This window comes from Lissotriton helveticus, chromosome 3_2 (genome assembly GCF_964261635.1).
Source record: "Lissotriton helveticus chromosome 3_2, aLisHel1.1, whole genome shotgun sequence".
Taxonomy (NCBI): Eukaryota; Metazoa; Chordata; class Amphibia; order Caudata; family Salamandridae; genus Lissotriton; species Lissotriton helveticus.
Window position 1 is genome coordinate 497,468,563 of NC_136062.1, and position 27,516 is coordinate 497,496,078.

The following is a 27,516-nucleotide window of genomic DNA, read 5'->3' on the forward strand; positions in this document are numbered from 1 at the left end:
TGGAGGTGAGCTCTGTGAGGGGCCCCATGATGCTGCCATAGTCCTTCACGAACCGCCGGTAGTATCCGGTGAGCCCCAGGAAGGCCCGGACCTCCGTTTGGGTCGTAGGGGGTCGCCAGGCCTGGATGGCAGCAATCTTGAGTTGGAGAGGGGCCACCAGCCCGCTTCCCACTTGGTGTCCCAGGTAGGTCACGGACCCTTGGCCAACCTGGCACTTGCTGGCCTTGATGGTGAGCCCGGCTTGCTGGAGGGCGTGTAGAACCTCCCGCAGGTGGCGGAGGTGGTCGGTCCACTGGTGGCTGTACACAGCAATGTCGTCCAGGTAGGCGGCGCTGAAGTCTTCCAGGCCCGCCAGTACCTGGTTTACCAGCCGTTGGAACGTTGCCGGGGCGTTTTTCATGCCGAAGGGCATTACTTTAAAGTGGTAGTGCCCGTCCGGGGTAGAGAAGGCGGAACGTTCTTGGGCCCTAGGGGTGAGGGCGATCTGCCAGTAGCCCGCTGTTAGGTCGAAGATGCTCAGGTAGCGGGCGGCCCCCATCCGGTCAATTAGCTCATCTGCCCGGGGGATGGGATGAGCGTCGGTCCTGGTAACTGCATTCAGCCCCCGATAGTCCACGCAGAACCGGAGCTCAGGGGCAACGCCCGGGGCGGCTGCTTTGGGAACCAGGACGACTGGGCTCGCCCAGGGGCTGTCTGAGGGTTCGATCACTCCCAGGGTCAGCATTTTGGACACCTCGGTCTGGATGCAGTTGCGCACCCGATCGGGTACGCGGTACGCCCGGTGTCGAATAGGAGGGCTGTCCCCGGTGTCCACATCGTGAAGGCACCAGGGGGTGACTCCGGGGGTGAGGGAGAACAGGGAGGCGAACCGCCTCAGGAGCGTTTGGCAGTCTTGGCGTTGCTCCGGGGACAGGGCCTCGGAGAGCTGGACCCCTTCCACTGAGCCATCCCGTTCGAGGACCCTCAGTAAGTCCGGAAGGGGTTCGGAGTCTTCTTCTGTCCCATTATCGGTAGCCATCAGGAGGCTGAGTTCGGATCGCACAAAATGGGGTTTGAGCCTGTTGGCATGGAGGACCCGTAGGGGGTTCCGGGCAGTCTCCATGTCGATTAAATAGGTGACGGGCCCCTTGCGTTCGATCACCTTGAAGGGCCCGGACCATCTGTCTTGGAGTGCACAGGGTTCAACCGGGGACATCACCCAGACCTGTTGTCCTGGTTCGAACTCAATGGAGGACGTGTGCTGATCGTACCACCTCTTCATGTCCTCCTGACTGGCCTCGAGATTGGCTTTGGCGGTGTCTCGGAACCGCCGGGTCTGGTTGCGGAGAGCCAGGAGGTACCTGTAGATGTCCGGGGGAGTTTTCTGGGGGGGCTGCTCCCAACCTTCCTTGACTAGGCTGAGGGGGCCCCGGACGGGGTGCCCGTACAGGAGTTCAAATGGGCTGAAACCGAGGGATTTCTGCGGGACCTCCCGATAGGCAAACAGGAGGCATGGAAGTAGCACGTCCCACTGGCGTCGAAGGGGTTCTTCTAGGCCCATAATCATTCCTTTGAGGGTGCGGTTGAACCTCTCAACCAGTCCGTTTCCTTGCGGGTGATAGGGGGTCGTGAATTTGTAGGTGACCCCGCATTGTTGCCAGAGAGACTTCATATATTTGGAGATAAAGTTCGTGCCCCTGTCACTGACGACCTCCCGGGGGAACCCCACCCGGGAGAAGATCCCCATCAGAGCTCGGCCCACCACGGGGGCCGTCACAGTCCGAAGAGGGATGGCCTCGGGGTAGCGGGTGGCGTGGTCTACTAGGACCAGGATGAACCGGTGTCCTTGGGCTGTTCGAGGGTCGAGGGGCCCCACAATGTCTATTCCCACTCGTTCAAACGGGGTGGTGACGACCGGAAAGGGTTGTAACGGTGCTTTGATTTTTCGGCCACTTTTTCCGCTGGCCTGGCAGGTGGGGCAGGCCTTGCAGTGGTTGGTGACATCCTTTCGCATTTGGGGCCAGAAAAAATGGGTCACCAGGCGGTCGTAGGTTTTATCCTGTCCCAGGTGTCCGGCAAGGGGGACATCGTGGGCTAAGTTCAGGAGGAAGTCTCGGAAGCGAAGGGGCACCACCAGCACCCGACTGGCTCCTAGTTCTGCAATTTTCTGCTCGCTGTAGAGCAGGTCTTGGTCCCAGTAGATCCAGTGGGCCCCCGAGGTATCCCCTGTGCTCTGGGCCAGGGCTTGCTGCCGGAGTCCTTCGAGAGAGGGACATGTTTTCTGTTCGGCCCGGAATTGTTCCTGAGTGGGGCCTCCCTCCTGACGCCATTGTGCCAGGTCAGGGACGTCCCGAAGCTGGTCGGATCCTTCTTCTGTTTGGGTCGAGGGACTGGCTTCTGGGGCGGCCTCCTCTGGGATGAGCGCGGGAGGAGGTTCCGGCCACTCGGGCTCTTCTAGACTGGGGACCGCGCGGGCGGTCATGGACCGGGTCGTGACGCAGACCCATTCGGGGAGGCCGAGCATCCCCAGGTGTTCCCTCCGTTCGACAGCTGCCCAGGGAGAGCTTTCGAGGTCGTTTCCTAGGAGGCAATCCACGGGGGCATCATCGCGGACAGTCACCTTTAACATCCCCGTTACTCCTCCCCACTCGAAGGGGACGCAAGCCATGTGGCACAGGCTTTCGGAATTGTCTGCTGAGCGGACAGGGCAGAGAATGTTCGGCAGGATTTGGTCTGGAGTGACGAGATGGCGTCGGACCGCCGTTACACTGGCCCCGGTGTCGCGGAGGGCTCCCGCCCGGCGGCCATTAATGTTGACCCATTGACTGTACTTCTGCGTGTTGGCGGGAAGGGGGGCCCGCGGAATCATCTCTCTCTCCCCTAAGCAGGCCAGTGCCATGGCGGCGGGAGCCCATTCAGAGGGGTCGGTCTCGTACTCTTCTTGGTCTTCCGGGACTAGTTCTTCCCCTAGGGCGGCCGCTGCGACCTGGCGGGGGGTAGTGTTCGGATTCTTTGGGCAGTTGGGATCACTGGCGTAGTGGCCGGGTCGCAGGCATCTGTGGCACATAACGTGGGCCCGAAAACCGGCCCGGATGGCAGGGCTTCCTCGGCCGACCGGGGTCGAGGGGCTCCTGGGGGGTGACGAGGGGCCGGGGTCTCTCCCCCGACTCTGGCCTCCTCCTCCTCCTCGGGGGCGATGGGGCCCTGGGTACGGTCTGGAGGATTCGCTGGGTCCGTTCCGGCCAACTCGGGTGCTTTCCCACCGGTCGGCTTCGGCGGCGAGTTGTCGAGGTTCGGTTAGCTTACTGTCCAAGAGGTGTTGGCGGAGCTCCACGAAGCAGTTGTTCGACAGGTGCTCCCATACGATAAGGTCAAAGAGTTGTTCGTAGGTGGTCACTTTGTTGCCCTTGATCCACCCCTCGAAGGCTCGGCTAAAAAAGTTCACGTACTCCACCCAGGTTGTACCCGGAATCCGTTTGCAGTCGCGGAACCGTTGGCGGTACATCTCAGGTGTGAGCCCGTATCGAGTGAGGAGGGCGGCCTTCATGTGGTCGTAGGATGTCATCAGCTGGTCCGGGAGTTGCAGCAGGGCGTCCCGCCCTTCGTTGACAAACCTCCCCCATAATCCGGCTCCCCAGTCGCTTCGGGGAATCCGGTGGGAGGTCATTGCCACCTCATAGGCTTTAAACCACTGCTGTATATCATCGTTCTTGTGGTATTCCCGGATGACATCTTTGGGGATGTGAACCTTGGGCTCGGTAGAGGCAGGCAGGGTCGGTCGTTCGGGGAGCCCGAGGTCTTTATTCTGTTTCTGGATCTCCAGTTCTTTGAGATTGCGCTCATGTTCGTACGCTAGTTTCTTTTCCTCTAGCTCTCTCTGTTTTTGCTTCTCTTCTCGCTCCTCTCGGAGCCGTAAGTGTTCCAGAGTTATTTTTTGTTCCGCCAGCTTGAGTTCCCCATCCAAGCAAAGTCGGGCTAGTTCTAACTCGTGGAGTCTGCTTTTTTCTCTTTCTCGGATCTCTTCCAGGGAGAGACCCGCTCTTCTTTCTTCAGTTGGTGCGGGGCTCGTCTCGGTTGTTTGTGTTCGGGGTACGGCCGTACCCGTTTCCGCCCAAGCTTCTAGGGCTCGTTTGAAGTCTTCCTTCGTGCTCAGACCTGTGGTTGGGAGACCAAGTTCTATGCAATATTGCTTCAGTTCTCGGTGGTTGTAGTCTTCCAATTTTTCCATCTGGAATTTCTCCGTTGTTCCGCTCTCTGTTGTCATGGTGGTCGTGTGCCGTGGGTCGAGTGACTTTCTGTACGATTATGCGTAGGTTCGGATCCCGTCGCTGGCCACCAATGTTAGACGGGGACCCTGAGGGTCGGCCGGGTACTGAGGGAGAGATCCCCGAGGGGGACCGTCTCCGGCGATCGTACAGACAAGTTACCACCCTCCCCACAAATAGGCACCACACCAAGTCGAGTTCAATACTTTATATAAGGTTCGTAAGGCAAGGATATCAGCGATACAGGATATCTCGGACCCGGGGGTCCTCTCACTTCTAGTCTTTGTAGGGAAAGGGGGTAGCGGGACAGTCTTGGTACCGGATCGGTACAGGTAGTGGTAAGAGGCGAGCTCACAATCCTCGAGCTGGAGTGTCTGTGGATCGGGCCGCGGCAGCGCCAGCAGGCCAAGATGATAGTCTCACAAGGCAGAGGGCCGCGGCAGCGCCAGCAGGCCGAGTCGATGGTTTCACGAGGCAGAGGGCCGCGGCAGCGCCAGCAGGCCAAGACGATGGTTTCACGAGGCAGAGGGCCGCGGCAGCGCCAGCAGGCCAAGACGATGGTTTCACGAGGCAGAGGGCCGCGGCAGCGCCAGCAGGCCAAGACGATGGTTTCACGAGGCAGAGGGCCGCGGCAGCGCCAGCAGGCCAGTCACAGATGAGTTCTTCTCGGGTCTCTCGACTCCAGGATACAACTGGCTTCCTGGTCTGGCCCTGCCCCAGTTATAGGTCTGGTCCCCTTTGATGTCCGGACCCTCGCGCCTGGGGGGCCGGGAGGTCCGGGATGAGGGAGTCCAGACACCCAGCAGGGGGGTGGAGCCAGTGCCCAGGGCGGCCTGGGGTGATCGACACCTGGCGGAGGAGAGCCGTTGACGATTCCTTTCTCCCATTGACTCGCCAAGTGGTCACTCTGCCTCCTGGGGGGAGGTTGGTGCCTCGATGTCGGGCCCGGCCGGGCCCAGGGTGAGGGTCGAGTTGAGGCCACGCGGCCTCGTGCTGCAGTGCCCCAAGATGGCGGCTGGGCCGAGGCCGTGGTGTGGATGGTGACCCGGGCCAGCTGGGTCCGGAGCTGGTGTCTTGTGGGTGAGGGATTGCAGTGTACTTCGGGTGGTCGTCGGGGACTCTGGCTGGGGATGCAGGGGGAGCCAGGGTCCAGGTCCCATTGCGGGGAGGGGGGCAGCCCGACCATGCGGCCTGTCCAACACTGACATGAAGTGAGTGTCCATGGAGGGGGAGTGGACCCTATCAGAAGCCAGCTGTGGAGGCAGGGACCTGACCCAGGAGAAAGGGGCAGAGAGCAGACTCCTGATATGAAGTGAGTGTCCATGGAGGGGGAGTGGACCCTATCAGAAGCAAGCTGTGGAGGAAGGGAGCTGACCCAGTACAAAGGGGCAGAGAGCAGACTCCTGATATGAAGTGAGTGTCCATGGAGGGGGAGTGGACCCTATCAGAAGCCAGCTGTGGAGGCCGGGAGCTGACCCAGTACAAAGGGGCAGAGAGCAGACTCCTGACATGAAGTGAGTGTCCATGGAGGGGGAGTGGCCCCTATCAGAAGCCAGCTGTGGAGGCAGGGAGCTGACCCAGTACAAAGGGGCAGAGAGCAGACTCCTGACATGAAGTGAGTGTCCATGGAGGGGGAGTGGACCCTATCAGAAGCCAGCTGTGGAGGCCGGGAGCTGACCCAGTACAAAGGGGCAGAGAGCAGACTCCTGACATGAAGTGAGTGTCCATGGAGGGGGAGTGGACCCTATCAGAAGCCAGCTGTGGAGGCAGGGACCTGACCCAGTACAAAGGAGCAGAGAGCAGACTCCTGACATGAAGTGAGTGTCCATGGAGGGGGAGTGGACCCTATCAGAAGCCAGCTGTGGAGGCCGGGAGCTGACCCAGTACAAAGGGGCAGAGAGCAGACTCCTGACATGAAGTGAGTGTCCATGGAGGGGGAGTGGACCCTATCAGAAGCCAGCTGTGGAGGCAGGGACCTGACCCAGGAGAAAGGGGCAGAGAGCAGACTCCTGATATGAAGTGAGTGTCCATGGAGGGGGAGTGGACCCTATCAGAAGCAAGCTGTGGAGGCAGGGACCTGACCCAGTACAAAGGGGCAGAGAGCAGACTCCTGATATGAAGTGAGTGTCCATGGAGGGGGAGTGGACCCTATCAGAAGCCAGCTGTGGAGGCCGGGAGCTGACCCAGTACAAAGGGGCAAAGAGCAGACTCCTGACATGAAGTGAGTGTCCATGGAGGGGGAGTGGACCCTATCAGAAGCCAGCTGTGGAGGCAGGGACCTGACCCAGTACAAAGGAGCAGAGAGCAGACTCCTGACATGAAGTGAGTGTCCATGGAGGGGGAGTGGACCCTATCAGAAGCCAGCTGTGGAGGCCGGGAGCTGACCCAGTACAAAGGGGCAGAGAGCAGACTCCTGACATGAAGTGAGTGTCCATGGAGGGGGAGTGGACCCTATCAGAAGCCAGCTGTGGAGGCAGGGACCTGACCCAGGAGAAAGGGGCAGAGAGCAGACTCCTGATATGAAGTGAGTGTCCATGGAGGGGGAGTGGACCCTATCAGAAGCAAGCTGTGGAGGCAGGGACCTGACCCAGTACAAAGGGGCAGAGAGCAGACTCCTGATATGAAGTGAGTGTCCATGGAGGGGGAGTGGACCCTATCAGAAGCCAGCTGTGGAGGCCGGGAGCTGACCCAGTACAAAGGGGCAAAGAGCAGACTCCTGACATGAAGTGAGTGTCCATGGAGGGGGAGTGGACCCTATCAGAAGCCAGCTGTGGAGGCAGGGACCTGACCCAGTACAAAGGAGCAGGGGGCAGACTCCTGACATGAAGTGAGTGTCCATGGAGGGGGAGTGGACCCTATCAGAAGCCAGCTGTGGAGGCCGGGAGCTGACCCAGTACAAAGGGGCAGAGAGCAGACTCCTGACATGAAGTGAGTGTCCATGGAGGGGGAGTGGACCCTATCAGAAGCCAGCTGTGGAGGCAGGGACCTGACCCAGGAGAAAGGGGCAGAGAGCAGACTCCTGATATGAAGTGAGTGTCCATGGAGGGGGAGTGGACCCTATCAGAAGCAAGCTGTGGAGGCAGGGACCTGACCCAGTACAAAGGGGCAGAGAGCAGACTCCTGACATGAAGTGAGTGTCCATGGAGGGGGAGTGGACCCTATCAGAAGCCAGCTGTGGAGGCAGGGACCTGACCCAGGAGAAAGGGGCAGAGAGCAGACTCCTGATATGAAGTGAGTGTCCTTGGGGGTGAAGTGAACCCTATCAGAAGCCAGCTGTGGAGGCAGGGACCTGACCCAGTACAAAGGGGCAGAGAGCAGACTCCTGACATGAAGTGAGTGTCCATGGAGGGGGGGTGGACCCTATCAGAAGCCAGCTGTGGAGGCAGGGACCTGACCCAGGAGAAAGGGGCAGAGAGCAGACTCCTAGTATGAAGTGAGTGTCCATGGAGGGGGAGTGGACCCTATCAGAAGTCAGCTGTGGAGGCAGGGACCTGACCCAGTACAAAGGGGCAGAGAGCAGACTCCTGGTATGAAGTGAGTGTCCATGGAGGGGGAGTGGACCCTATCAGAAGCAAGCTGTGGAGGCAGGGACCTGACCCAGTACAAAGGGGCAGAGAGCAGACTCCTGACATGAAGTGAGTGTCCATGGAGGGGGGGTGGACCCTATCAGAAGCCAGCTGTGGAGGCAGGGACCTGACCCAGTACAAAGGGGCAGAGAGCAGACTCCTAGTATGAAGTGAGTGTCCATGGAGGGGGAGTGGACCCTATCAGAAGCCAGCTGTGGAGGCAGGGACCTGACCCAGGAGAAAGGGGCAGAGAGCAGACTCCTGATATGAAGTGAGTGTCCATGGAGGGGGAGTGGACCCTATCAGAAGCAAGCTGTGGAGGAAGGGAGCTGACCCAGTACAAAGGGGCAGAGAGCAGACTCCTGATATGAAGTGAGTGTCCATGGAGGGGGAGTGGACCCTATCAGAAGCAAGCTGTGGAGGCCGGGAGCTGACCCAGTACAAAGGGGCAGAGAGCAGACTCCTGACATGAAGTGAGTGTCCATGGAGGGGGAGTGGACCCTATCAGAAGCAAGCTGTGGAGGAAGGGAGCTGACCCAGTACAAAGGGGCAGAGAGCAGACTCCTGATATGAAGTGAGTGTCCATGGAGGGGGAGTGGACCCTATCAGAAGCCAGCTGTGGAGGGAGAGAGCTGGCCCAGGAGAAAGGGGCAGAGAGCAGACTCCTGACATGAAGTGAGTGTCCATGGAGGGGGAGTGGACCCTATCAGAAGCAAGCTGTGGAGGCAGGGACCTGACCCAGGAGAAAGGGGCAGAGAGCAGACTCCTAGTATGAAGTGAGTGTCCATGGAGGGGGAGTGGACCCTATCAGAAGCCAGCTGTGGAGGCAGGGACCTGACCCAGTACAAAGGGGCAGAGAGCAGACTCCTGACATGAAGTGAGTGTCCATGGAGGGGGAGTGGACCCTATCAGAAGCAAGCTGTGGAGGAAGGGAGCTGACCCAGTACAAAGGGGCAGAGAGCAGACTCCTGATATGAAGTGAGTGTCCATGGAGGGGGAGTGGACCCTATCAGAAGCCAGCTGTGGAGGGAGAGAGCTGGCCCAGGAGAAAGGGGCAGAGAGCAGACTCCTGACATGAAGTGAGTGTCCATGGAGGGGGAGTGGACCCTATCAGAAGCCAGCTGTGGAGGCAGCAGAGAGCAGACTGATGAAGGAAATGTAATAAATGAACACGCTGTAGAAAATATGAAACATGAAAATATCACGCAAGGTCAAGCCCAAGCAGAAACCACACAGCTGTTCGCGGTTAAAACCCAGTTCAGACCCAGCTCCGACAATGACACGAGCTGGGTGTAAACTTCACCTAAGAATGTAGTGGAAAAGGGTTTTCAGTTAAAGGCCATCCCATGTCTATCAGACTTGAAGGCATTTACGACATCAGCACACAAGTCCCCCGCCCCCACCCCGCAGCACACACCGCACCACCAAACAGTTTGTGGCCTGGATAGACAATGGGTTCATAATCGAATTAGCCCAGAGCACACAGGTGCTGGATTAAACAATGGGTGCAGGGAAGTCATTTGGTTTTGAGCAGACGGAGGTCTGAGGCGCCAGTGGCGACCAGCACAGGTAAGAGCGGTGAGGCACCGATTAGCGATGCGGCGAACACATGGTAAGTGATTTTATTTATTTATTTAATTTTACCTATCCCATCGTCTGTCGACTTTCACCCCACCCGCCCTGCCCCCACCCTCCCCCCACTGCTCTTACCTGTGCTAGCTGCCACTGTTAGGTGTACAATACTGGAAGCACGCACGTAACTTAAATTGCATTTACTATGAAAACTCACACACATTCACAAGCAGAAGAATGCTCGTTTGACCGGCATTGTCGGGAGTGCAATAATGAATGTGTAATGGGTTAGGTCAGACCTCTGGGTTATGAGGTCATGTTGTCAAGTGTCATTTTCGATCTTAAATCTGCAACTTGCACGTCAACTATTATTTACTGTTTGTAAGCAGGTATCTGAGAAAGCCTGAAAAGGCCTGAGAGAGCCTGAGTAGCACTGAGGTTCAGTCCATTTTGTTGTTCTCCCTGTTGCGACAGTTAGTAAATATTGTCTGTGCATTGCCAAGAAGAGTCTGTGGGGCAGATTTACAAGCCCGTGCGCCACTTTTGCGCCGCCGTTGCTTCACTTCTGTGATGCAGCGGCGGGGTAAAGCTAGCGCCATGCTGCGGAGGATTTACAACGTGACACATCTGGAGAGATGCGTCCCGTTGTAAAGCCCTGCGCCACATGAAACCTGCGTTAGGTTTCATGTAGAGGTACCGGCGCAGCATGGGCGTTCCGGTGCAGGAACGCCTCGGAAAAGTGCCTGAGTGAAATCTACAAGAATCCACTCAGTCACTTTTCCGATCCCGCTGCGTCAAAACCTTGAAGCAGGCGTAAGGTGTGACGCACCATGTGGAAGATAGGCCGGGTTGGCACAGTGCAGCAGTTACGTCGCACCCGCGACACAACTCCAGCACTGCGCCAACCTTACGCTAGCAGATGCAACACGCATCTGCCTATCCTTGAGCCATGGTGCGCCACATTGTAAATGCGGTGCATCTCTGGTGGGGCAACGATGGCATTGCATGTAGCACGTTTCCTGGCGCATCCCTGCTGATATGCAGGGATTCGCCAGGAAACGTAAATCTGCTCCTGTGTGTTTATTTCGGTATTGGGAGTTTTGTCACCCCGCAACAACACTCATCGTATGAAGTAACTCATGGAGGTGAGGTAGACCCTATCAGAAGTCAGCTGTGGAGGCAGCGAGCTGACCCGGTCAGAAGAGGTGCCAATGATATATTACAAGGCATCTACAAGTGATGGATATGTTGCATCACTATCGATCCCTCATTACCCATCACTTGCGTCGCTTGGTTTGCTTCTATTTCTGTCACAAATTGTCAATCCTTTGAAGTTCAAGATTCTACTAGATTTCTTCTGGATTCCTATTGCTTAGCTCTTCCTTCTTCCTGATTTCAGGCAGAGTGTGGTGCCTTACTGTTCACCTCTACAATAATCTTCATCTACCATCAAGTGCTCCAAGATGCCAAAGAGGGTTTTTCCCTTTCTGTTTGCGTGCAAGCACGCAGCACAGGGAAGGAGGCCTCACCGCACTCTTTCACCAATGCTATTCCACTCTCTGCATCGACATATCTTTTGGAGAATACTGCTCTTTGTCTCTCCTGCCCCTATATCGGTGACATTCCCTTTTGCTCTCAGGGCCATTTAAGGTGTGTTTTATCCTATAAATGGTTGCCCAGTGGTACATCTCAATGACTTCCTCGTACATCATCATCATGTCGGAATATTGGCATCCCTTTAGACTCAATGAACTCTCATCGTTGCATTACTTGACACCATTCAGTTTCCAGCACCTCCTTGAGGTTCCTCAACATCATAGGTCGACTCTGTGGCTCCCAGTCAACTCCCTCCCCATATACGTTCATAGACAAGAAGCTAGAGGGCCAACTCCCTATAGTGTCACTCTCCAAGAAACTGTCATGGATAACTATTGCCAGAACACACCAGGCTCACCTAATAAATCCTTTAAGTACCCAATCCGATGTCCTAAATGGCGATACACTTCTTGAACCTATACCAACATTGCAGAAAGCCAGCTGCCAACAATCTCAGTACACCTACTAACAATGGCCCTCTGCATAATCTTTTCTTGAGGCCTGAACACTGCAACCAATACAATGGGAGAATCCAAACATAAAGATTCCAAAGGCACTAAAGATTTTAAACAAGGTCAAAAGAGGCCTAGACAGAAGCCACCAATCACAGATTCCCCCATCAAGGGGAATATGAACAATCCTAGAGCGCCTCAACGCCCGCTTCGACCTCACCCATAGTACGAAAAATAATACTGACATTCTTGAGAATGAGATGCTGGGCCTAAAAAATGTCAAAAAGGTAATGTCAGGCAGAGTTGAAGAAATTGATTCATGTATCAGTAAGATAGAGGACACACAACTGCCCCTGATAGATAAATAAGCAACAACAACAAAAAAGATAGAATTCTGACCTCTGATCTTGAAGACAGAAATCAGAGGGGGAACTTGAGGATATGCGGCCTCCCTGAAACCAAAGAGCAAGCTGCCCTTTCTTGTGTGGCTTTCCTTGAAATCTCGATTGCAGGTATCCTTGACATCTCTTTTGGGAAAGACTTTGAAATTGATGAACCTCAACAGAAAATCCACCAATTCTAGCCAGTCCTTAATGAGGCTGCCAGCTTTTTCTTAAACAGAGTCAAAAAAATATTCAGTACCTTTTCCATTAGACATACTCAATCCTATGGGCAAGATACTCCGACCACTGATACAGGTGCCAGACTGGTCAAAGCTTCAAGATCAGGCTCCCCCGTAGATCCCTGCCAACCCAGGATCGCTGCCCTTGTTTCAGATACGATTACCCCGATTTTAACAAATGTCATCTAGCTTGTATTTGATTCTGATTCCTTTCCAAGTTGCTGGTAGAAAGCCTCTGTTCTTCCTCTCCACAAAAAATCCTCATTGGTCCCTCCTAAAAGAACTCTCAACTCCCTGACTTTATTCAATCCAACAACCTCTTGGACGCCACTCAAATTTGTTTCAATCCAAATCATAGTTTGGAAACTGCCCTAATTAAGGCCACTGAAGAAATCCAAATAACCTTAGATGCAGGAGGTAAAGCGGCATTGATTCGGTGTTTGACACGGTTCACCACAGCAAATTACTGTCCCACCTGACTGAGATCGGTATCACTGGCTCGGCCTGGAACTTACTCAGTTCATTCCTACTATCACAAGAGCAATCGCTTCGACTGGACAACTATGTCTCTCTGCCTTTTTCTCTTCAATGAGGGGTCCCGCAGTGGTTCCGCTCAGCCCCACACTTTTCGACATTTATGTTATCCTATGGTTGAGCTTGTTAAATCATTTGGCTTTGCCCTTATTTCTTATGCCAACATCATGCAAATCGTCATCTCTCTCGGCAGTGAGGGCCAGATCAAGGCACCAGCTTCTGTAACTACATGCAGGCTATCAATAATTGGATGTCTGAGAACTGCCTCCAGTTAAATGTAGGTAAGACCGAGGTCCTGCTTTCTGCTGCCCACCTTTCATTCGGGGCTCCTGCCAGGTGGCCCCTAGTGCTAGGCCCTCTCCCCACGCCAGTCAATAAAGCCCGAATCTGGGTGTCTTGATAAATGATAATCTTTATCTTACTGACCAGGCCAACGCAGTCTCTTCTAAAGTCTTCTATACTCTGCAGATGATAAAAAACGCTTCTTCCTTATATTCCATCACATCTGCAAAAATCATTAGTCACCTCTCTTGCAATCTCCAAACTTGATTACGGCGAGGCAGTTTACCTCAATGCTCATCAACACACGCTTAACAAGCTACAAACGCTACAAAATGCCTCCTCCACAACATTCCGAAACACTGATCGGTGTGCACCAAATTTCGGAATTTGGAATTGCAAAACAGCTAAGTGGTATGTATGTAAGCAAAACAGCCTCGCAAAATAAGAAATCGCAAATTTGCGATTCCCTATTTTGTGATTGCATTTAAGGAATCGCAAATTGTGATTCCTTAAATGCAATGTATGAGGCCCACATTTTTTAAAGTGTTATGTGGCACACACACATGCCCTTAGGGCATGCATGTATGCCACATGGGCACTCATGCACATTTCAGGGTGCAACAGGGTGTCCTTTAGACACCCTGGCACCTTTGAAATTGCATTCTCAATTTGCGATTCTCTAATTGAGAATCGCAAATTGAGAATATCTTCCTATTCATTCCTGTGGGCCTCTAGGCGCATAGGAATGAATGGGGAGGTATTCCTTAATTGCGAATTGCAATTTGCGATTCGCAATTAAGGAATATGTAGAATACGCAAAATTATTTGCAAACCTACATACATAGCATTTTGCGACTCTCAAATAGCGATTCTCTAAAAATCGCTATTTGAGAATCGCAAAATGTAACTTTCATACATATGGCCCTAAGATCTTCCACAGCCAAATCTGTGATTCTTCCTAAATTCAAACATGCGCCCTGGGGAGGCTGCAGCTTTGTGCTGGGTCCCACCTCCAACTGGTACAAGCTTCCCGTCCACATTAAATTCTCCACTAATCTTTTGTCTTTCACAAAAGCTCTCAAGACCTGGCTATTCGATTCTTTATAGGTTATTCAATTCTTCATAGGTTTTCTTCACGTTACAGAGTAGCTAGCGCCAAGATACCACGGGTATTTGAGTGTTTAACAAGCCCAATTAATATAACACGCAATTTGATTTGAGATTTATAAAGCGCACGGATACTCGGCTGAGTGTCCCGGCGCCGGCTTCAAGGCTATCTTCACAGTCAAACAGTGGCGCTATTCCTGTTGGAACATTCAGGTTTTTAGTTTTTTCGTGAAGATCCGAACCGAGATAGAAGAAAGACCTGCCTCCAATTCTCGCTCAATAAATCTTAGGGATCTTAGCCAATTGTCTGGTGGAAGAACAGAGGGCCATATTACCAAGGAGAAGTATCGCCGCTTTTTCGGCGAATTGTGCCGAAAAAGCGGCGATACTTCTAGCGCCCTATTAACTAGGGCATGCTAACGCCTGCCTCAAGCCCACTTTGCATGTCAGCGAGAAACATCGCTAATGACATGCAAAGTGGGCGTTCCCACGTCCAACCACATGTAAAATGTGGTTGGAGGTGGTAACACCCTATTACCAAGGCAGGCGTTGGGAGAAGGAGACCTGCGATAAACTTGTTTATCGCAGGTCTCCCAACGCCTGCTCTGATCAGGTGTTAGGCATTGATTACATGGGGGTGTGGATCATAAAGCTAAATCCACACCCCCATATTATCAAGACAACAACGCTTGTTTTCACGCGCTAATGTTCCCTATCGCCGGATTTAATATCACCTACGTGTTGCTCGTTGATAATGACGCGCTAACACGGTGATAAAATCCGGCAATCGCGGCGATAGGAAAATGTGCGATGTGCGTTTTTTAACGCACATCTTGGTAATATGGCCCAGAGTCTTTGCGAAGGCGCGTACTCTTTAATGTTTTCTCTGAGACAGCCTGCCCTGGTGGCCTGCAGTGCTTTGTGGGCAAGGAGTAGTGTTTTAAAACGAGGGGCTACATGGGATCTGTGGGGGAGATTCCGGAGAGTTCGAGCCGCCGAATTCTGGACCACTTGCAGTCTATTAAGAGGGTGATCTGGTAGACCCAAGTATAAGGCATTCCCTTAGTCCATCTGGACGTTATCACAGCCTGGTTGAAAGGAAAGGGCCCTTTCAATTTGATGCCCGGATTCTTAACTGTGTTCTGTTGAGGGCCTGGGGTGGGGGTTCTTTGGCAAAAGGTCTGCCATGATACTGGCGCGTTAGAGCCAAAAAATTATCTTTCTGGGGCAGATTTGCAACTTCTGGCGCATCCTGGAAATCAGCAGGGATGCGCCAGGAAAGATGCGTGACGCAAGTTTACCCTCGCGCCACCACAGATGCGCCGCATTTACAATGGAATCCATCAGCTGTTGTTTTTTGCATTTATATTTACAATGCGGCGCATCATGGTGCATGGATAAACAGATGCGTGTCGCATCTGCCGGCGTAAGGTTGGCGCAGTGCTGGAGTTGTTTCGCGGGCGTGACGCAACTGCAGCACTGTTCCAACCTGGCCTATCCACAACATGGTGCGTCACTCCTTACGGCTGCTTCTAGCAGACGTTGGGTTTTGACGCAACATGGCTGTAAAAGTGACTGCGTGAAATCTTGTAGATTTCACTACGTCACTTTTACGTGGCGTTCCGGTGCCGGAATGCCCACCCTGCGCCGAAACTCCCACAGGAAACCTGACGCAGGTTTCATGTGGCGCTGGGCTTTACAACGTGACGCATCTACCTAGATGCGTCATGTTGTGAGTAAGGCACAACGTGATGCATGGTTTACGCCGCTGCTGCGTCACAAAAGTGACGCAAAGGCGGCGTAAAAGTGTCGTAAGGGGCTTTGTAAATCTGCCCCTCTGTCTTTTCGGCATTGCATTTCAATTGATTAACAGTTATCTAAAGAAATACGGGTGAGAGACGTTCATTAGTAACTTTATCAGCAATCTCTTCTCACTTTCCAAAGGTAAACAGCAGCTGGGTGTCGTCAGCATAAGAAATCCCTTAAGCCCCAAACTCCATAGCTAACCAGGCTAAGGGTGTGAGGACCACAGAGCTGTTCATGCACAGACCCCAGGGTTACGTGTTCCATATCTATGCTCGATTAGATGGTTGAATACTAGGTTTATGGCTACCTTTGCCCTGCTCGAGGCCTTCCCAGTGTTACTAATTCTTTCTCCTGCCAGAGACAATTCTTTTCCTTGATGCATGGGTAAGGTTTTCCATCTTCACAAATCTCACAATACTTACCCAGTTAACCCCTAAACCTAACCGCACCTACACGCTCTCTAGATAATACCATACACGAGTCTCAATCCTACGTACTAATCTCCGTGTCACGCCCACTACCTAACATTGGACATAACAAACTTATGTCCTGTGTAACTCCCTCACCCATTGATGTGTACTTTGTAGTTGAGTAACCTCATCCCTATGTTTTAGGAGGAGTCATTCCAAGGTTATAGGATATTACGACTTACTAACTCCTACTTTGCCCTATGTTGATCATATTGCTCTTTAACCTTTGTTTATGCTTAAAGGTAGGCACCTACACAGTGGATATACTACCCTCCTGCCTTGGCCGTTGAGCTGCAGCCAGCCCTTACCTTGAGCTGCAGGTAGAAGCCCCTTACACTGACCTGTACTCAGCCCCCTTACCTTGAGCTGCAGGTAGAGGTCTCATACACAGTGCTGTTCCCATCCCCGTTACCTTGAGCTGCAGGTAGAATCCCCCCAGGCTGCAGCAGACCCTGCACTCCAGCATCTTGTCGTCGTTGTTGTGCGCGTAGCGTAGCGCCTTCTCAAAGCACTCCAGGCTCTTCTGGAAGACGCTGAGGCCCAGGTAGGCGTTGCCCATGCTCAGGCACACCTGGCCGTTGAGCTGCAGGCTCACGCTGCTGCCCTGCATGTTCAGGCAGGTCTTGCAGTAGGAGATGGTCTTCGGAAACTCGCAGAGCTTCTCGTTGCTGCGCGCCAGGTTCAGGTAGCTCTCCATCAGGTAGTCGGGGTCCTCCATCTCCCGCGCCGTGTCGATCTGGATCACTGCAAACTGACACCAAGAGCAGAGTTAGGCGCTAGCCCGGCAGGGAGTCAATGCATTACAAAAGGCATGGCTCCTTGCAGGGCGCACGACTGACGACAGACAAGCCCTAAGCCTATGCAACCACACCAGCGGGATATCACAATAAGCACTGGTAGCGCCAATAGGTCTCCCCCATGCCAGAGCTCTTGCTTTGATAATGTGTTTTAGCCATGGTGTACACCAGCGTGGCTGCTGTTCAGCATGACTAAAAGTTAGGGCGTAGAGGAGAGTGGCGTAGAGTGTCGTAGAGTGGAATGGCGAAGAGTGGAGTATTGTATCGTCCAGTGGAGTGGCATAGAGTGCCGTGTATTGGAGCGGCATAGAGTGGAGTCGCGTACAGTAGTGTACAGTGGAGTGGCATAGAGTGCCGTGTATTCGCGTGGCATAGAGTGGAGTCGCGTACAGTAGTGTACCGTGGAGTGACATAGAGTGGAGTCGCGTACAGTAGTGTACAGTGGAGTGGCATAGAGTGCCGTGTATTGGAGTGGCATAGAGTGGAGTCGCGTACAGTAGTGTACAGTGGAGTGGCATAGAGTGCCGTGTATTCGCGTGGCATAGAGTGGAGTCGTGTACAGTAGTGTACAGTGGAGTGGCATAGAGTGCCGTGTATTGGAGTGGCATAGAGTGGAGTCGCGTACAGTAGTGTACAGTGGAGTGGCATAGAGTGCCGTGTATTCGTGTGGCATAGAGTGGAGTCGTGTACAGTAGTGTACAGTGGAGTGGCATAGAGTGCCGTGTATTGGAGTGGCATAGAGTGGAGTCGCGTACAGTAGTGTACAGTGGAGTAGCATAGAGTAGAGTGGACAGGTGTAGAGTACATTGGCATAGAGTGTTGCGGAGTATCGTGGCGTAGAGTTCAGTGATACACAGAACAGTGGTATAGAATTCAGCATCATAGAGTGCAGTGGTTCAAAGTAGAGCAGAGTAGCATAGAGTACAGTGGCCCGGTGTGCAGAGGTGCAGATTACATTAGGTGCAGAGCAGAGTGGCGAGGAGTGATGCAGAATTGAATATTGTGCCGCAGAGTACAGTGACATAGAGTTCAGTGGCATACAGTGCAGAGTTGCATAGTAGAGTGCTGTAGACTTCAGCAGCGTAGAGTAGCATACAGTGCAGTGCTGTAGAGTCGTGTAGAGCAGAGCGCAATGTTGTTGTGTACAGTGGTGCAGAGTAGAGGGCCGTGGCATAGAGTTTAGTGGCATAGAGTGCAGTGGCTCAGAGTGTGCAGGGTACAGTGGCATAGAGTGCAGTGGCTCAGAGTGTGCAGGGTATAGTGGCATAGAGTGCAGTGGCTCAGAGTGTGCAGGGTACAGTGGCATAGAGTGCAGTGGCTCAGAGTGTGCAGGATATAGTGGCATAGAGTGCAGTGGCTCAGAGTGTGCAGGGTATAGTGGCATAGAGTGCAGTGGCTCAGAGTGTGCAGGGTATAGTGGCATAGAGTGCAGTGGCTCAGAGTGTGCAGGATATAGTGGCATAGAGTGCAGTGGCTCAGAGTGTGCAGGGTATAGTGGCATAGAGTGCTGTGGCTCAGAGTGTGCAGGGTACAGTGGCATAGAGTGCAGTGGCTCAGAGTGTGCAGGATATAGTGGCATAGAGTGCAGTGGCTCAGAGTGTGCAGGGTATAGTGGCGTAGAGTGCATGTGCATGGAGTGCAGTGGCAAAGAATTCAGAGTCGCAGAATGTAGTGGCGTAGATTAAAGTGCTGCATAGTAGAATACACAGGCGTATAGTGCAGGAGTACAGAGTGGAATGGTGCAGAGCGAAGAGGCATAGAGTGCAGTTGCATAGAGTACAGTGGTGTACAGTCCAGTGGTGCTGCGTAGAGTGGAATGGAGCAGAGCGGCATAGAGTGCAGTGGCGTAAAGTGGTGTGGAGGGATGTAGAGTGGAGTGGTATAGACTGAAGGGCTGCATAGTTCAGTGGCGTAGAGTGCATTGGCATAGAGTGCAGTACTGCAGAGTAGAGAGGTGTAGAGTTGAGGGGCAGTGTAGAGTGTCATAGATTTGAGTGCAGTGTTGTAGAGTGCATAGTGTAGAGTACATTGTTGCAGAGTAGAGTGAAGTAAAGTGGAATGTTGCAGGCTACAGTGCAGTGGCATAGAGTAGATTGGTGCAGAGTGCAGTGGCACAGAGTGCAGTGGTGCAGAGGAGATTAAAGTGGCGTACAGTGGATTGGCACAGAGTGCAAGGGTGTAGAGTGGGGAGGTACAGAGTAGGGTGCAGTGGGAAAGAGTGCAGTGGTGTAGATTAGAGTGGCGTGGAGTGCATCAGCCTAAAGTAGAGTGGTGCAGAGTAGAGACGCGTAGAGTGATGTGGTGTAGAGTGCAGTAGCGTGGAGTGGTGCAGATGGCAGTAGAGAGGGGTGGCGCAGAGCGCAGTGGCATGGAATGGTGTAAATCGAGTGGCCCATGGAAGAGTCCCGTGGCGTGGAGTGGTGCGAGCAGAACAGAGTGTTTTAGAATGGAGTGTGCACGGTGTGGTACCGCACTGCAATACAGACAAAACAAATTCACTTGAAATGAGCATTACATTTGCACAGACATAGAGTTTTACTGATAAGAGTATACAGCACACAAACTATGAATTGTGGGTATGTCATCATCTAACACAGTCGTTCCCAAACTTTTGACTCCTGAGGACCGCCACTGAATCACTACTGGAAGCCGGGGACCCCCAAGCAATTTGTACAATTTAAATTTCTTTTTAAAAACACCTTTTGAAGCAGAGGCAATTTCAAGAGGGAGACAGCCTGGATTGGGTCTATTGGCATGGACATGTATGCATACAGCAGTGTATTATTTAGTGGTACCCAAGGGCTTGTGGAAAGTGAGCAATCAGACAGCAGCACGAAAATCCTACTGCTGATCCTGGCTGTACCTATTTTTACCTGCCTGCCAAGTAACGGTAACCTATACACATGTGCCTTTCAACGTTTTATTGCTTTTATTGTATTGCCTGTACTTTCATTGTTGTGTCTGCTGTTGTCTGTCTTCCCCCGCTGCCTGTATGTGGCCCGTGCCCCTTTTTCTTCCCTGTGCCTTTCTGCCCTCTGTTCCACTTGTTTTGCCCTCGATTTTTGTGCCCTACTGCCCTCTGTTACTCTCGTTTTTTGTGCATTTCTGCCCTCTGTTCCACTTGTTTTTTGTGCCATTCTGCCCTCTGTTCCACTCGTTTTCCCCTCGTTTTTTGCCCCCGCCTCCCGATTGTATTGTTGTGGTCTCGCCGCCCCTGCGCCAACATTCACAGCTCTTGTGTGCTGTGAGGACGCATGGGCGTTTCATTTTTCACTACGACACTCGAGTCCTGCGGACTCCCTGGGACTGTCTCACGGACCCCTGGAGGTCCGCGGACCACAGTTTGGGAACCGCTGATCTAGCGTATTGAATTGTTTTGATCATATTAAAGTATTTGTTTCCAACAATCAGTCAATCAATCAATCAGTATTTGTAAAGCACAGCATTATCACCCCGAGGGTCTCTGGGCGCTGAGGGTGCGGTGTCTCCGTTGAAAAGCCAGATCTTGAGTTTCCTTCTGAAGTCGGCCAGGGAGGGGGCTGTACGGAGGTGGAGGGGCAGGTGGTCCAGGCCTTGGCGGCGATGAAAGGGATGGAGCAACCTCCGCTGCGGCTGTGATGGATGTGGGAGGTATGTGCGAGGGCGAGCGATGCGGAGCGGAGGTGTCTCGAGGGCAGGTAGAGGTTCAGTCAATGGTGGATGTCTGACGGTCCTTGTAGGGCTTTGTAGGCGTGCGCGAGGATCTTGAACCAGCAGCTCTTCTGGAGATTTCTGAGGCGATGCCTGTCCATGTGGAGAGGTCCAGGATGACTCTGGCTGCGGTGTTATGTGTGGTCTGGAGTCTTTCAAGGAGGTGGGAGGAGATTCCAGCGTAGAGAGCATTGCCGTAGTCCAATGGCAGTTAGTGATGAGCGCCTCAATGACAGTCTTTCTGGTGTTGATGGGGATCCATTAGAAGAGTCGGCGGCGCATACAGAGGGTGTGGAAGAAGGAGGAGGCAACTGCATTGACTTGTCGTTTCATGGTGAGTTGGCTGTCGAGGATAATGCGAGGTTGCGCGCATGGTCTGTTGGTGTGGGTCCGAGTTCTGCCAGCCACCAGCTGTGGTCCCAGGCAGAGATGTTGTACCAAAGAGCAAAACTTCCCTTTTGTGGGAGTTGAGTTTGAGGAAGTTGTCTCTCATTCATTTTCGACGGGTGTCATGGCATTGCAGAGGTTTGTTTTAGCGTTGGAAGGGTCCTCGGTGAGCCGCCGACAGGTTACATCAGAACTCTCCTAGATCTTGGAGAAAACGTGGCCTTGATCTTCCTGAGAAGAGGAGAGGATTAGTAGAGTGTCATCAGCGTGGGAGATTATGTTGAGTCCACGGGATCTGATGATTGCTGCGAGGGGAGTCCTGTAAATATTGAACAAGGTGGGGCTGACAGATGATCCTTGGGGAGGCCACAGAGGATGTTCTTGGGTGCAGAGGCGAAGGATTCAGTCAGATGCTTTGCGTGCATCCTGAGAGGAAGGAAGCGATCCACATGAGGGCGTTGTGCTGTATGCCGACACAGTGGAGTCTGTCGATAAGGGTGTGGTGGGAGACCAATGTTGAACACCGCAGAGAGGTCGAGGAAGATCAAGGCCATGGTTTCTCCGCAATCGTGGAGAGTTCTGATGTCTTCCGTGGCAGCAATCAGCACGGTCTCAGTGCTGTGGTTGGCACGGAATCCTGATTGTGAGGCGTCAAATAGGTGGTTTTGTTCCAGGTATTTGATAAGTTGCTAGTTGATGACTTTCTCAAGCACTTTGGCTGGGTTGGGGAGCAGGAAGATGGGTCAAAGGTTTTTTAGGTCTCTAGGGTCGGTAAATGATTCTTTAGGAGAGGTCAGATCTAGACGGTTGCTGAGGAGATGTTGAACATGCTGGTGAGTTCTGTGCTGATCAGGTTTGCCCTGAGGTGGAAGAGGAGGTGGGAACAGGGGTAACTGGGTGCCTTGAAGTGGATGGATGACATGATGGCTGTGGTGGTTTGGGTGGTGAGCAGAGACCAGGTGATTAAAGTTCAGCTGGTGTTTGTGGTTGGTTGAGGTTGTCGAGGCTGAGGGTGGTGGGTTGGGGTCGAGGTGATTGTAGACTGTGGCAATCTTGCTGCTGAGGTACTCTGAGAGGGTGTTGCAGAGTTCTTGGGAGGGATGGATGGTGTTTTCAGTGCCCATTAGGTTGGAGTATCCCTTTACAATTTTGAAGAGATTATTCATTTGGTTGGCTGCGGTGTGGATGCGGACGATGGTGGCTGTTTTCTTTGCTCCTTTGATACGTAGGTGGTAATTACTGAGGGCTTGGTGGCACCCCATCGCTTCTCGAGATGGTACCAGTTGTGCTAGGTGGTTCTAAGCTCTGGGGTGTATCAGCTGCCTTGTTGTGATGATTTGTTGGTTTTCGCTGGTTTCATTGGAGTGACGTCGTCAGCACATTTGTGGATCCAGGCAGAGCAGTTCTGGTTGGCTTGGGCAAGGCCTGCTGACTTTTTGGGTCGTGAGGTGCTGAGAGTTTGTTTTCATACCGTCTCGGTCACCTTGCCCCAGCTGCCAACACACCACAGAATTAACAAAAATGTGCTTCATTTGTCCTTTTACTAATTCTGAAAAATTCTGAAATAGTTGCACAGTTCATTTAAATGTTGTTGTGTGTTAGAAAAAAACCCTTTCTTGCAACCAGTAACCAGCAAGATTGTGACATAAATCTACTCAATTTGAAGTCCAAAAGAGAAAAGTAAACATAAAGCTCCCCGGAAGAGCAATCTGACATTTGAGCTCTGTCTTTGAATGCACAGCAAATGAGACAATATAAGAACTACATGTACAGGCCTGTTCACAGAAAGAAGCACTGTAGGAGAATACAAGGAGAGGCAGTGTGAAAAGGATTTACTTCTTGTAGTATATAAAGTAGCAGTGGAGAGCCTAAAATAAGTAAAGTCAGCAAATAGAAAGACAGAAATTGTAAGTTACATAGCCAAGAGTAAGCAACAGGTAGAATGCATTCCTAGGCAGAGCCGGACTGGCCGTACCGGGCATCGGCTGTTTCCAAGGGAGGCTAGAAGGGTGGGGGTCGGTTTTGGAACAGTGGGAGACGCTTTTGTTGCGGTGCTGCAATATTGGTGCACAATAACAAACGCAGAGGTGCGTGAGACCGCAGAAGCTGATTCCTACCCCCATCCTCCCTTTTTTCCCCCTCGGAGGGTGACACAGTAACACAAGTGATCTACGATGAGGTGGGGACGGGGTCGTACACCTCCCTCACCCCACTATGCGTGAAGATCAACGTCAGTGCACGAGCCCCCCAATTAAACAGAATAGATAACTATGCGATCCTGAGACCCCCCAAGCAGTGGAGGGGGAAGTAGCAGTTGAACCCTCCCTAGGGGCCATAAAGGCGGGCATAATAGACCTGAAGGGCACTCTGGAACCAAAGATAGACACAGTGACCATTGAGGTCATCCTGATCAGGGCAGACCTTCAGAAACTAAGCGAGAAGGTCACAATGGGCGAGTCCCAAATTGTTCAGCTCCAGTCCACGACAAAACACCTGGAAGCGCAAGTGCAAACCCTAATGAAGCAGGCCCCGACCATAGCAGCCAAACTTGAAGACCAGGAAGGGAGGACGAGAAGGAATAATATCAGAGTGGTGAGGGTCCCGAAGGGAGTGGAGGGCCCCAGTGTAGACCCCTTTCTATAAGACTTTCTATTAAACACGCTGCGGCCCAAGAGACTGTCCAAATTCTTTTCAATTGAGAGGGGGCATTGAGCCCCAGTGCCCCTGCCCAAACCAGGGGTTTCCCCACAGACAATAATCATGAAGATCTTCAACTATCGTGATCGTGGTGCTATCCTCCAAGCAGCCAGAGTGAAAGCTGACATACACATCGAGAACACATTCCCCCTGTAGGTGCAGTGACAGCGGAGGAGTTTTGAGGAAGTGAAGAGAATACTCTTTCCAACGAAGCTCCAAATAATTGCAGGGGGCAAGACCAGGAACTTTACCTCCCATGGGAGGCATGGGACTGGCTGAAGGGGTGACGTACATCCAACCGAGGCAGAAGCTAGGGGTCAAGGCCTGGCCAAGGAGTACCAGATCGAGATGGGAAGATCGGAGGACAATCGGAACAAGAGGCGGAGGAGGCTCCTGGGACACAACAAGGTGCCGAGGGGGGTAACACAGACTGACTACCCAGGCAATTCTCCAGGGCCTGGTGCCAGTGTGGAGTAATGTGGCAACCCCTGTGTTGCGAACCAGGAACTGCAGTGACACTAGAACTGTAAGCAGAACCAGCTGCTAGACGGGAATTTCTCATTTGTTTGATGCAGGGGGCTTTTCAGCTGGGGTTTGACAAGAGTAATTGTCCTATCTGATAACTTGACATGGCTGAGACGCCCCTTACTGCAATCAGGTTACTATCTGGACGACAGGCACTCTGCCGGTTGGGAAATTGGGGCACGCACAGCATGTTTAGCAGGGTAGCAGGGTGGGGAGGGAGGAAGCAGTTGGGGGAAGTTGGATTGTTACTATGTTATATCACACATACAATTGCGTGCTCGGGGGGACTAGGAGGAACAATTACCACTCAGTGCACAGAAAGAAAGCCAGACAAGGGTGAGGTCAACATGGGCCGAACGGGGCTGGATGGGGGAGATGGAACCTATAGCATGGCGTCTCCTGAAGTTCTGGTGAACTCAGTAAAAGTGTGGTCCTGGAACGTCAATGGCCTTAATGTCAAGATAAAGCAGACAGTAGTGATGCAATGTCTTAAAAGACAGGCCCCAGACATTATTCTACTACAAGAAACGCATCTCCCAGGCAATCATTGTAAGGCGCTTGACAGATTCGGTTATACACTGTTGGCAGAGTTGACAGAGCAGTGATGGGAGTTAGGGGGTACCTCCCCTTAGTATACAACAGGAGAGAGGCTCGGGTTGGCGTTGGCGACACACACACAGACAGCGGTGGAAACGTGGCGAGCAGCGACGGAATTCCTGGGTTGGTAAGGAGAACTAACAAAGATGACCCCACTCTGGGACAGCGACCAGAGCCAGCTGTGCAGCTTCGAGGAGTGGCCAACTGTGCAGCTTCGAGGAGTGGCCAGCTCTGCAGCTTCGAGGAGTGGCCAGCTGTGCAGCTTCGAGGAGTGGCCAGCTGTGCAGCTTCAAGGAGTGGCCAGCTGTGCAGCTTCAAGGAGTGGCCAGCTGTGCAGCTTCGAGGAGTGGCCAGCTGTGTAGCTTCGAGGAGTGGCCAGCTGTGCAGCTTCGAGGAGTGGCCAGCTGTGCAGCTTCCAGGAGTGTCCATCTGTGCAGCTTCGAGGAGTGGCCAGCTGTGCAGCTTCGAGGAGTGGCCAGCTGTGCAGCTTCGAGGAGTGGCCAGCTGTGCAGCTTCCAGGAGTGGCCAGCTGTGCAGCTTCCAGGAGTGGCCAGCTGTGCAGCTTCCAGGAGTGGCCAGCTGTGCAGCTTCCAGGAGTGGCCAGCTGTGCAGCTTCCAGAAGTGGCCAGCTGTGCAGCTTCCAGGAGTGGCCAGCTGTGCGGCTTCAAGGAGTGGCCAGCTGTGCAGCTTTGAGGAATGGCCAGCTGTGTGGCTTCGAGGAGTGGCCAGCTGTGCAGCTTCAAGGAGTGGCCAGCTGTGCAGCTTCAAGGAGTGGCCAGCTGTGTAGCTTCGAGGAGTGGCCAGCTGTGCAGCTTCGAGGAGTGGCCAGCTGTGCAGCTTCCAGGAGTGGCCAGCTGTGCAGCTTCCAGGAGTGTCCATCTGTGTAGCTTCGAGGAGTGGCCAGCTGTGCAGCTTCGAGGAGTGGCCAGCTGTGCAGCTTCGAGGAGTGGCCAGCTGTGCAGCTTCCAGGAGTGGCCAGCTGTGCAGCTTCCAGGAGTGGGCAGCTGTGCAGCTTCCAGGAGTGGGCAGCTGTGCAGCTTCCAGGAGTGGCCAGCTGTGCAGCTTCCAGGAGTGGCCAGCTGTGCAGCTTCCAGGAGTGGCCAGCTGTGCGGCTTCAAGGAGTGGCCAGCTGTGCAGCTTTGAGGAATGGCCAGCTGTGCGGCTTCAAGGAGTGGCCAGCTGTGCAGCTTCGAGGAGTGGCCAGCTGTGCAGCTTCCCGGAGTGGCCAGCTGTGCAGCTTCCAGGAGTGGCCAGCTGTGCAGCTTCCAGGAGTGGGCAGCTGTGCAGCTTCCAGTAGTGGCCAGCTGTGCAGCTTCAAGGAGTGGCCAGCTGTGCAGCTTCAAGGAATGGCCAGCTGTGCGGCTTCAAGGAGTGGCCAGCTGTGTAGCTTCCAGGAGTGGCCAGCTGTGCAGCTTCCCGGAGTGGCCAGCTGTGCAGCTTCCAGGAGTGGCCAGCTGTGTAGCTTACAGGAGTGGCCAGCTGTGCAGCTTCGAGGAGTGGCCAGCTGTGCAGCTTCGAGGAGTGGCCAGCTGTGCAGCTTCCAGGAGTGGCCAGCTGTGCAGCTTCCAGGAGTGGGCAGCTGTGCAGCTTCCAGGAGTGGGCAGCGGTGCAGCTTCCAGGAGTGGCCAGCTGTGGAGCTTCCAGGAGTGGCCAGCTGTGCAGCTTCCAGGAGTGGCCAGCTGTGCAGCTTCCAGGAGTGGCCAGCTGTGCAGCATTGAGGAGTGGCCAGCTGTGCAGCTTCCAGGAGTGGCCAGCTGTGCGGCTTCAAGGAGTGGCCAGCTGTGCAGCTTTGAGGAATGGCCAGCTGTGCGGCTTCAAGGAGTGGCCAGCTGTGCAGCTTCGAGGAGTGGCCAGCTGTGCAGGTTCCAGGAGTGGCCAGCTGTGCAGCTTCCAGGAGTGGGCAGCTGTGCAGCTTCCAGGAGTGGCCAGCTGTGCAGCTTCAAGGAGTGGCCAGCTGTGCAGCTTCAAGGAATGGCCAGCTGTGCGGCTTCAAGGAGTGGCCAGCTGTGTAGCTTCCAGGAGTGGCCAGCTGTGCAGCTTCCCGGAGTGGCCAGCTGTGCAGCTTCCAGGAGTGGCCAGCTGTGTAGCTTCCAGGAGTGGCCAGCTGTGCAGCTTCGAGGAGTGGCCAGCTGTGCAGCTTCGAGGAGTGGCCAGCTGTGCAGCTTCCAGGAGTGGCCAGCTGTGCAGCTTCCAGGAGTGGGCAGCTGTGCAGCTTCCAGGAGTGGGCAGCTGTGCAGCTTCCAGGAGTGGCCAGCTGTGGAGCTTCCAGGAGTGGCCAGCTGTGCAGCTTCCAGGAGTGGCCAGCTGTACAGCTTCCAGGAGTGGCCAGCTGTGCAGCATTGAGGAGTGGCCAGCTGTGCAGCTTCCAGGAGTGTCCAGCTGTGCAGCTTCGAGGAGTGGCCAGCTCTGCAGCTTCCAGGAGTGTCCAGCTGTGCAGCTTCGAGGAGTGGCCAGCTGTGCAGGTTCCAGGAGTGGCCAGCTGCGCAGCTTCCAGGAGTGGCCAGCTGTGCAGCTTCCAGGAGTGGCCAGCTGTGTAGCTTCTAGGAGTGGCCAGCTGTGCAGCTTCCAGGAG

General features: G+C 53.6%; 1 protein-coding gene across 1 annotated transcript in view; it reads right to left on the minus strand.

Moving 5' to 3' along the window:
• The window catches only part of RAPSN (receptor associated protein of the synapse), a 123,200-nt gene that overhangs the window by 50,311 nt on the left and 45,373 nt on the right, over positions 1-27,516 (minus strand). Inside the window, exon 2 of the mRNA XM_078684708.1 lies at positions 16,664-17,002. Coding sequence (XP_078540834.1) covers positions 16,664-17,002 — 339 coding nt within the window. The remainder of the gene's footprint in view (positions 1-16,663; positions 17,003-27,516) is intronic.